General features: G+C 35.6%; 2 protein-coding genes across 2 annotated transcripts; both read left to right on the top strand.

The window, feature by feature from the left end:
* The first annotated feature begins 1,499 nt into the window (after positions 1-1,499).
* Positions 1,500-3,364, top strand: LOC117208617 (baculoviral IAP repeat-containing protein 7-B-like). Its single transcript, XM_033449867.1, has 5 exons — positions 1,500-1,651; positions 1,741-1,795; positions 1,874-2,872; positions 2,971-3,055; positions 3,174-3,364. Exons 1-5 carry the CDS (start codon positions 1,500-1,502, stop codon positions 3,362-3,364), a joined length of 1,482 nt encoding a protein of 493 aa, XP_033305758.1.
* Positions 3,365-9,779: 6,415 nt separating this feature from the next.
* LOC117208615 (death-associated inhibitor of apoptosis 2-like) lies at positions 9,780-10,110 on the top strand. Its single transcript, XM_033449866.1, has 2 exons — positions 9,780-9,801; positions 9,920-10,110. Exons 1-2 carry the CDS (start codon positions 9,780-9,782, stop codon positions 10,108-10,110), a joined length of 213 nt encoding a protein of 70 aa, XP_033305757.1.
* Positions 10,111-10,473: the final 363 nt, after the last annotated feature.

Raw genomic sequence — 10,473 nt, 5'->3', positions numbered from 1 at the left:
ACGTTGGTCTTAGGCTCGATAACGAATCCACGGTCAACGGGGTGATAGATATACTTGCTCTAACTCAAACGTGTACTACTCACTGATCGTAAGGCGCTACTCCCTTCGTCGATCAGATCTCAAAAAAGAATGAATTCTCGTCGTGAGGATGCCACCGAGGAAAACTATGATGGGATGTATCCAAGGACACAAGATCATCGGACTCGTCGAGTATAGCCCTCGTCCCGAAAGTAAGGGAAATTGACGTCTCTATCAATTGGTCAATTTGGGACAATTTGCGCTGCCTGCCCATTTGCAAAATCTTAATTACCGAAAAAACCCAGGTTTTGTACCGGGTCCTCAGGCTAACTTTACTCGTGCCGTGCAAGTGCCTCAACCTCTGGTATTCATTGTACGAAAGACCCGTTGGAATGTTTTACCGTCAGCAACCTCTATGGTTATTTCTCTTAATGAGGGTCATACTTTCGCTCTATACCTTTGTTTGACGAAGCACCCGTCCCGTTGACCGCAACTACGTTCGGCGGCTGATGATCGCCTTGAGCCCAAATATATTATCCCAAATCGCAAACAGGTACCATTGGGCAAAATGACGACAAATTGTTTAATTACAACTGTAAGCTTTAATTACAATTTTACGGATTTTCCCGAAGCTCCAGAGGGAAGGTTTCGGTGTCCTTTCATCTCCGACATATAATATAATATGTATGATGTAATATAACATAATGCTACAGCGTTTTACTATTCGCATCGCGAGAGAACTTTATCACAAAATAAATTTATAAAATGTTACAAACGGTTGAATTTTCCTGCAGAGACCCTGTGTGAGTTGTTTCACATATTGAAGAACTGCGTACTTACTTGTAAAAATAATTTCATTATAATCCGCGATGATTGATACCGGGGCAGGGTATACGCCACAAGGTGTAGGATGCCATAAAGTAACGGGTACCTAGGACTTTAGACTATACTGTTTACGACAGCAATTATTCTTCTACCAAAAATTATACCTATACCCATATATTATACCCAGGAAGCAGATGTCGGATTAGGACTGTGGCATTTGAACCGAAGTAATGGACGGATTAGGAGTTTCCGAATATTGCAAATCTGAAGCAGAACGTTATGGAAATTCCGGTAAGAATTGTAGGAAGACGATGTCGAACTAGAGATATTACGAAAACTCGATTAGAACATCTTAGCAAGCATCTATTGTCATTTTCTCTTTTATTATATCTGTTAATAATATATCGTAATTTTTTGTCGTTCTCTTTGACTCTCTAGACTGCGCAGCAGTTTTTACTGATATTTTAAACAACGTGTTAATATTGCCAAGTAAAAATGGATGGAATAAGAATTCCTTCAAAAGCGGCATAATTTTCGGAGCTGAGTAAATAAGAGATATACTTTCACGCTGTACCTAGCGAGCCTCCTTTATTTTACACAGTGCAGTACAGTTCAGTAAGGGGCGGAGCATCGGTGAAATTTGATTGGTCGACAACATGCCCACTCTGCACAGTGGATGCCTTGTAGTGCATTGGAGGAGTCTATTGCTGCCGGCTACTGTGGGTAGGGATAAGATTTGTAGCAAACAGGTAGTAGCTTCCCGGTACGTACCAGCAACAAGATTCAGTATTAGACTGACGGTCGAAGAGTTTGTGTGGCTCGTTCGTACGATTGCGCAGTTTTAGTAAATCGAAAAATATAAAATATACAAGACTAAGATATTAAATATTTGTCAAGATTCCATTTGAAGAGTTGGGGTGCTGTTGAAGCGGAACGTCAACATCTGATATTCGTAAGTTTTGTCTGTAATATATTTCTGTTTGATCAATTGTACACGTACAATATTTCTTAAGTCATTTCCAATTAGTAGATATTTCAATTTCTTTTTCTTTTAAATGGGTTCGAAGGTGCATTAAGGTGCAATAAAATGTCTACTATGAATTACTTCGAATACTTAATGAGACATGGGACAGAATCTCCTCCTGCTGGCCAAGATGATCATTCAACTTTGCCGGTTGATTCAATATCGGCGGATGAGTTTGCCGTACCATCGGGATCTTCAGCAAGTGTGATTGATTCAACATCACCGATACAGTCGACGGCATCAATGTCGCCGGTTCCGTCCACCTCACATGGCATCGAAGAAAATAACGATGATTATCGTTTTGAAGCAAGTAGACGTTGGAGTTTTCGAAGTTGGCCTAAAATTTCCGTTGACCCTGTCAGTCTTGCAGCTGCAGGATTCTATTATACGGGTGAAATAGATATAGTGAGATGCTTTGAATGTCAAGTGATGGTACATGACTGGTCAGACGGTGATATTCCAATGCAGATTCATGAGACGTGTTCTCCAGAGTGCAGATTTATCCGCAATGAACATTGTGATAATGTACCAATTGGAGTAGATCCTGATATAGTTCTACTGACAAAACGAAGAAATAGAAATATAACTTGTCATTATGGTTTACAATATCTTGACTCATTTGATTTTAATGACCATCAATTTTTACGATATTTAAGGCGCCCAACGGCATATGAACTTAGCCGTTTGGGACTACAAGGAGTTAAGAAACCAGAAAATTCGCTATATGCTACTTACGAATCCAGATTAAATTCATTCGAATCATGGCCTACATATATGAAACAGACAAGAGAAGATTTAGCCGATGCAGGATTCTACTACATCGGAATAGATGACTTCACTACCTGTTACCATTGTGGGATTGGTATAGGAAATTGGAGACCAGAAGAAGTTCCATGGGAAGAGCATGCAATTTTGTCTCCCAACTGTTGTCATTTATTAGCAGTACGGGGCTGGGAATATGTTAATAAAGTAATAGGCATTGAGATATATGAAACTCCTGCAGAAGTAAGTACAAAAACTTAAATCCTGAACACTATATATAATTAACAATGTGTATAATTAATAATTCCAATATATACTTATGTACATTATAATTATTTCAGGCGCCGATAGAAATTGCAGATGGGAATCCGGAGAGATCCAATAGTGAAAATGATAGTAATGAAATGACCCTCCAAGAGAAAATTGGTAAGTAATTAAAATAAAAACATAGATTGATCACAAATTCGTTAATTTGTATGAAATCCGTATACATATAATCAATTTTATTATGTATTATATTTAAATATACTGTTTACTATTTTAGCTTCCCTGGAAGAAGAAAATCAGGCATTGAAAGATGCTCGTTCGTGTAAAGTTTGCATGGAACAGGAATCGGCGATTATTTTTTTACCTTGTGGGCATTTAGCAACTTGCCAGTATTGTTCACTTGCTTTCAAAAAATGCATAATTTGCGGAAATAATATTAAAGCCATTAGACGTATATTTTGGACATAATGCATGCACATGTGTAAATTAGCTTATTTATATCTCTCGAATAAATTATCTTTATAATTTTGTAAAAATGACATACACACATTAACATGTTTGGTATAATGTATCGTTAAACTAAGTGTATATGTTAGGAAATGATAAAATATTTTATTTTTAGTATTATTTCTACAGTAATTAGTAAACTGAAACATAATATTAAACTAATCAAATACATTTTTTCTGTATATTTTTGGCTTTTTTTGTATTTTAAGTGTTACTTAGGTAAACATTAATTTGTATTATGTATTTTATTTTATCTGAATAAAGTTAACTCTTTCCGCATCTAAGTAATTGTTCTTTGTTTTATTTCCCTTATTGTTAGTAAAATTATATATATATATATATATATAATATATATATATATAATATATATATATATAATATATATATACATATAATTATATAATAATATATTATATAATTATATATAATTATATTATATAATTATATATAATTATATTATATAATTATATATAATTATATAATATAATATAATATAATATATATATATATATATATATATATATATATATTGTTACGTTTTGTCTGGCTCGTTTTGATTGCGTTGCCGTTAATTTTTGAATTTAGACTAAATTGTAGTATTGTCTGTTATTTAATGCGATTTGAAATTAAACTCCACGTTTCGGCTAACCTGCTATGCGCCGGAGTACTAGCACGGGGGAGGATTAAAGTTGGTGAAAATAAATGTTCGCTTAATCCTGCTATATTATTAGACAAATATTCCTCACAAAAATGTTTATTCGTATTCTAATTGGATATTGACAGAATAGTCGTTGAAATTTCGAATGCTCGGAGTTACAATCGTTCGCAATACGTTTCGCTCTTATTAATTACAAGATTTTAATTTCGATAGATTTTCGATAGTTACAAAGTGACAAATACAAACACGTCGATTTACAAGACTAACAAGAATTGGAAACTAATAAGAAAAAGAACTAAAAGCTAAAGAACTAAAGGACTAATGAACCTAAAAGCTGAGAGCAAAACTAAGAGCTAAAGGAGTTAAGAGCTGAAAACTAAGGAACTGAAGAATTAAAAAACAAGGAATTGAGAAATTAAGAGCTAGAGGAATTAAGAATTAATCGCTATGAACAAGAAATTACTTGCCAGGAAATGGGAACTGATCGCCAAGAACCAAGGAGTTAATCACCCAAAACTGAGGAATTAACTACTCTAAAACTAAGAAATTATTACCGCTTCTTCTATGCCGCTACGCTTATTTATATTTAGATCTACCGTGGAGGGGTTGTCATGTGACGGGTTATTCCGTGGGGGTTGCGAGGTTCGAATTTGGTTTATATACAAATTGTTAAAATTTATTTAAATTTCAAATTGGAACGCTCACTCGCGCTATTGGTAGTTTTAGCCTACGTTGCGGCGCGTGCACAGCGCGGGACGTGACAATATATATATATATATATATATGTCGGAGATGAAAGGAAAACCGGAGCCTTCCCTTTGCAATTTTGAGGAAGCCTTCTAATGCTTTAGCCTAAATTTTATCATAACTGTAATTAAGCAATTGTCATTTGTAATTGTTTGATATTTGTGAAAGCGAAAGTGGGTTCGAGGTGACAACTGGTCGCCGAACGTAGCCACGGTCACGAAATAAACGTTTTGCCTGACGAAGGTGTGGATCGGTTGTATTGTTCTCTCTAGAAATCACATAGAATTGTACTTTAGAGATGTCGATATAATGGGACACACGTTGTATTAGGAATCAATCTCCAGACAGAAACTGCCTAGCAACGACGATTGGAACCTTCTCGATGCCTCCAGCGAGCATATAACAAACAAATGCAGTCGTATAGCGAAAAAGATTTTCATCAGATATTCATTCGTGTGATCGCCTTGGAAAGTGATACATCGAGCAATTTACCGAGTGTCTCAGCAATCGTATTTTTGTGTTTAAAATTATTCTACGCATATTAAAGAGTTATCCCGTTGACCGTGGATTCGTTTGAACCCCGGAACATTGTTAATAGCGTTAATTAAATTCATTATTCGTAAAACCTATCAATCGTTAATCTCATTATTCGTTCCTCTTATTGTTCGTTAAACTTATTATACTTTAATCTAATTATTAGTTAAACTTATCGTTTGTTAATCTTATCATTTATTAAACTCATTATTCATAATATTTTGTAAAATCTTGTTTATTTGCGTAAATATATTCTCTGTTTCGTAAAACAATGGCTAATTCAAACGAAGAATCATTACGCGCCTTAAATTCTAATGATAACCCGACATATATATATATATTTCAACTCACAAAAATCATAGCTTACTTTTTCTTTTATTTATACCTTCATTGTTTATGCTTTGCGTTCAATCTTCTTTATTTAAAAGTAGCTACTGCAGGAAAAAGATCAAAGACAAAAGCATTTAACACTGAAGGAGAAACTATCAAAGGCTAAATCTGATAAAGATAGCAGCTCATCTGCACTGGTATACACGCACTTATGTTCCTAAATTCCGTATGATTAAGTTAAAATTACATATAATTATTAAATAAGATCAAAACAATATTGTGCAGACAATGGTAAAAATGAATCAATTGGATCAAATGTAGAATAGTGAATTAAGTACGTGGGAGAAAATATTTATATCGTCTTTCGGAAAAAAAATGCGAATCGAATGAAAAGCGAGATTTTCGAACTGTAGAAATGAAAAAGAATGTAAATGTTGCAAACGAAAACGGAGAAAGTTGTTATATAGAATTATTCTATTATTGCATAGAAAATCATTGAAAAATGTTCAGAGTAATCTTTATATATTAATTTATAATAAAACTTTGAATTTTTCGATATACGACACTTTTATTCGCAAGTTGATTTCTTGGATGTTATAGTTTTTCAGATGCTGTTAAAAGCTGTTATTGCATTGGTTTGGGTTTTGATATTCAGTTGATTCATACAAATTAGTTTTATATGCTGTGTATTTCACCACCTTGTACAGCCATTTACAACACACGGGATACTTAGATAAAGAGGAAGTGATGGACGGGGAAAAGCAGAAGAGGATGTCAAGGACCTGCACCAACGATGGATGTAGGAACCAACATGACATTTATCTCAACAAAAGCCAGTTTGGATTTCCAGCTCAGAATATTTGGTGTCTAAGACGCATCGAATGCAAGATGCTAGAGAAAAATAAAGAAAAATTAGAAAAACAAGCGAAATGAGAATAAACGGATACCGTAGACACGCCGCTACATTCTACACGAATATAAACAGCTGCTAGAAAATTCCATTATGAAAATGACGGACTCACTTTAGCAATTTCAGGATTGTTAGTAACAAAACATAGACATATCGTCAATTTTAATGGTTTTACATCGTCGATACTTTTTTTGGCATTTGTTGTCAGACGAGAACGTTTCAATCGTTATTTTTCAAGATATTACTGCTTTTCAAGCTTAGTATATTGCGCTTTGCCCGAATATCTTTATTCTTCGTTTTTACTATCATCTAGTGCATACGCAATTAACACCTTTAATGCCAAACGATGGTACATTGTTGCAAGGAACATTTGCGAAAATGATTATATATATGTCGGAGAAGCGTCAGGAATAGGGTTGGGGGCGTTCGATAAACCTTCAGGGGAATTGGCCATCGTTGTGGTATCACAAGGGTACGGTCTGCTAACACGAGAATGAACACTACCGACGCGGTATCGACAATCAACAGCAGTGGCTGGGCACTTGCGATGCTAGTAACGTTGGTCTTAGGCTCGATAACGAATCCACGGTCAACGGGGTGATAGACATACTTGCTCTAACTCAAACGTGTACTCGTACGTAACGTGTACGTAAGGCGCTACTCCCTTCGTCGATCAGATCTCAAAAAAGAATGAATTCTCGTCGTGAGGATGCCACCGAGGAAAACTATGATGGGATGTATCCAAGGACACAAGATCATCGGACTCGTCGAGTATAGCCCTCGTCCCGAAAGTAAGGGAAATTGACGTCTCTATCAATTGGTCAATTTGGGACAATTTGCGCTGCCTGCCCATTTGCAAAATCTTAATTACCGAAAAAACCCAGGTTTCGTACCGGGTCCTCAGGCTAACTTTACTCGTGCCGTGCAAGTGCCTCAACCTCTGGTATTCATTGTACGAAAGACCCGTTGGAATGTTTTACCGTCAGCAACCTCTATGGTTATTTCTCTTAATGAGGGTCATACTTTCGCTCTATACCTTTGTTTGACGAAGCACCCGTCCCGTTGACCGCAACTACGTTCGGCGGCTGATGATCGCCTTGAGCCCAAATTTATTATCCCAAATCGCAAACAGGTACCATTGGGAAAAATGACGACAAATTGTTTAATTACAACTGTAAGCTTTAATTACAATTTTACGGATTTTCCCGAAGTTCCAGAGGGAAGGTTTCGATGTCCTTTCATCTCCGACATATGATATAATATGTATGATGTAATATAACATAATGCTACAACGTTTTACTATTCGCATCGCGAGAGAACTTTATCACAAAATAAATTTATAAAATGTTACAAACGGTTGAATTTTCCTGCAGAGACCCTGTGTGAGTTGTTTCACATATTGAAGAACTGCGTACTTACTTGTAAAAATAATTTCATTATAATCCGCGATGATTGATACCGCGGCAGGGTATACGCCACAAGGTGTAGGATGCCATAAAGTAACGGGTACCTAGGACTTTAGACTATACTGTTTACGACAGCAATTATTCTTCTACCAAAAATTATACCTATACCCATATATTATACCCAGGAAGCAGATGTCGGATTAGGACTGTGGCATTTGAACCGAAGTAATGGACGGATTAGGAGTTTCCGAATATTGCAAATCTGAAGCAGAACGTTATGGAAATTCCGGTAAGAATTGTAGGAAGACGATGTCGAACTAGAGATATTACGAAAACTCGATTAGAACATCTTAGCAAGCATCTATTGTCATTTTCTCTTTTATTATATCTGTTAATAATATATTGTAATTTTTTGTCGTTCTCTTTGACTCTCTAGACTGCGCAGCAGTTTTTACTGATATTTTAAACAACGTGTTAATATTGCCAAGTAGAAATGGATGAAATAAGAATTCCTTCAAAAGCGGCATAATTTTCGGAGCTGAGTAAATAAGAGATATACTTTCACGCTGTACCTAGCGAGCCTCCTTTATTTTACACAGTGCAGTACAGTTCAGTAAGGGGCGGAGCATCGGTGAAATTTGATTGGTCGACAACATGCCCACTCTGCACAGTGGATGCCTTGTAGTGCATTGGAGGAGTCTATTGCTGCCGGCTACTGTGGGTAGGGATAAGATTTGTAAAAAACAGGTAGTAGCTTCCCGGTACATGCCAGCAGCAAGATTCAGTATTAGACTGATGGTCGAAGAGTTTGTGTGGCTCGTTCGTACGATTGCGCAGTTTTAGTAAATCGAAAAATATAAAATATACAAGATTCCATTTGAAGAGTTGGGGTGCTGTTGAAGCGGAACGTCAACATCTGATATTCGTAAGTTTTGTCTCTAATATATTTCTGTTTGATCAATTGTACACGTACAATATTTCTTAAGTCATTTCCAATTAGTAGATATTTCAAATTCGTTTTCTTTTAAATAGGTTCGAAGGCACATTAAGGTGCAATAAAATGCTTCCTAATAATTACTTCCAAAACTTAATGAGACATGGGACAGAATCTCCTCCTGCTGGCCAAGATGATCATTCAACTTTGCCGGTTGATTCAATATCGGCGGATGAGTTTGCCGTACCATCGGGACCTTCAGCAAGGGTGATTCATTCAACATCACTGGTACAGTCGACGGCATCAACGTCGCTTACTTATTCATTGCAGCAGATTTATTCAAGACCAATAGCTCATATATTGCCGCTGGTTGATCCAACGTCGCCGGATCGTCCAATGTCCCCGGCTCTACCCACGTCGCGTGTTACGGAATATTCTTTTGAAGAAGTAAGACCTTCGAGTTTTCGATGTTGGCCTGAATCTTTCATTGACCCTGCCAGTGTTGCAGCTGCAGGATTTCACCATACCGATCAAATAGATGCGGTTCACTGTTTTGAATGTCACTTGGTAAATCCCCAAGCAGACGGTGTTACTCCAATGCATATTCATGTGAGGCGTTCTCCAGAGTGCAGATTTATCCGCAATGAACATTGTGATAATGTACCAGGCCAGGAGTTATATGAAGTTTCTGCAGAAGTAAGTACAAAAACTTAAACCCTGAACAATATATATAATTAACAATGTGTATAATTAATAATTCCAATATATACTTATGTACATTATAATTATTTCAGGCACCAGTGGAAATTACAGATGAGAATCCTGAGAGATCCAATAATGATAATGTTAGTAATGAAATGATTCTCCTTGAAAAACTTGGTAAGTAATACAAATAAAAACATAGATTGATTACAAATTCGTTAATTTGTATGAAATCCGTATACATATAATCAATTTTATTATGTATTATGTTTAAATATACTGTTTACTATTTTAGCTTCCCTGGAAGAAGAAAATCGGACATTGAAAGATGCTCGTTCGTGTAAAGTTTGCATGAGACGAGAAGCTGTAATTACTTTTTTACCCTGTGGGCATTTAGCAACTTGCCAGTATTGTTCACCTGCGTTTCGTAGGTGTGTAATTTGCCGAAAACGGATTACAGCAATTAACCGTATAGTTGTGGCGTAATGCATGCAAATGTGTAAATTAGCTTATTCATATCTCTCGAATAAATTATCTTTATAATTTTGTAAAAATGACATACACACATTAATATGTTTGGTATAATGTATCGTTAAACTAAGTGTATATGTTAGGAAATGATAAAATATTTTATTTTTAGTACTATTTCTGCAGTAATTAGTAAACAGAAACATAATATTAAACTAATCAAATACATTTTTTCTGTATATTTTTGGCTCTTTTTGTATTTTAACCTTTTTTGTTACTTAGGTAACATTAATTTGTATTATGTATCTTATTTTATCTGAATATAAGTAACTTTTTCTGCATCTAACTAATTGTTCTTTGTTTTATTCCCCCTTATTGTTA

This window comes from Bombus bifarius, unplaced genomic scaffold, assembly GCF_011952205.1.
Source record: "Bombus bifarius isolate JDL3187 unplaced genomic scaffold, Bbif_JDL3187 scf7180000008142_frag, whole genome shotgun sequence".
NCBI classification, from domain to species: Eukaryota; Metazoa; Arthropoda; class Insecta; order Hymenoptera; family Apidae; genus Bombus; species Bombus bifarius.
This window is presented reverse-complemented; position numbering and strand designations above follow the sequence as displayed.

What these genes read in the sequence shown, in the direction of transcription:
- LOC117208615 (XM_033449866.1), top strand. Translation starts at nt 9,780, where the DNA reads ATGATTCTCCTTGAAAAACTTG. An exon ending in GATTCTCCTTGAAAAACTTG is followed by an intron (nt 9,802 to 9,919) that starts GTAAGTAATACA and finishes TTACTATTTTAG; the next exon opens with CTTCCCTGGAAGAAGAAAAT.
- LOC117208617 (XM_033449867.1), top strand. Translation starts at nt 1,500, where the DNA reads ATGCCCACTCTGCACAGTGGATGCCTTGTAGTGCATTGGAGGAGTCTA. An exon ending in ATTAGACTGACGGTCGAAGA is followed by an intron (nt 1,652 to 1,740) that starts GTTTGTGTGGCT and finishes ATATTTGTCAAG; the next exon opens with ATTCCATTTGAAGAGTTGGG. An exon ending in AACGTCAACATCTGATATTC is followed by an intron (nt 1,796 to 1,873) that starts GTAAGTTTTGTC and finishes TCCAATTAGTAG; the next exon opens with ATATTTCAATTTCTTTTTCT.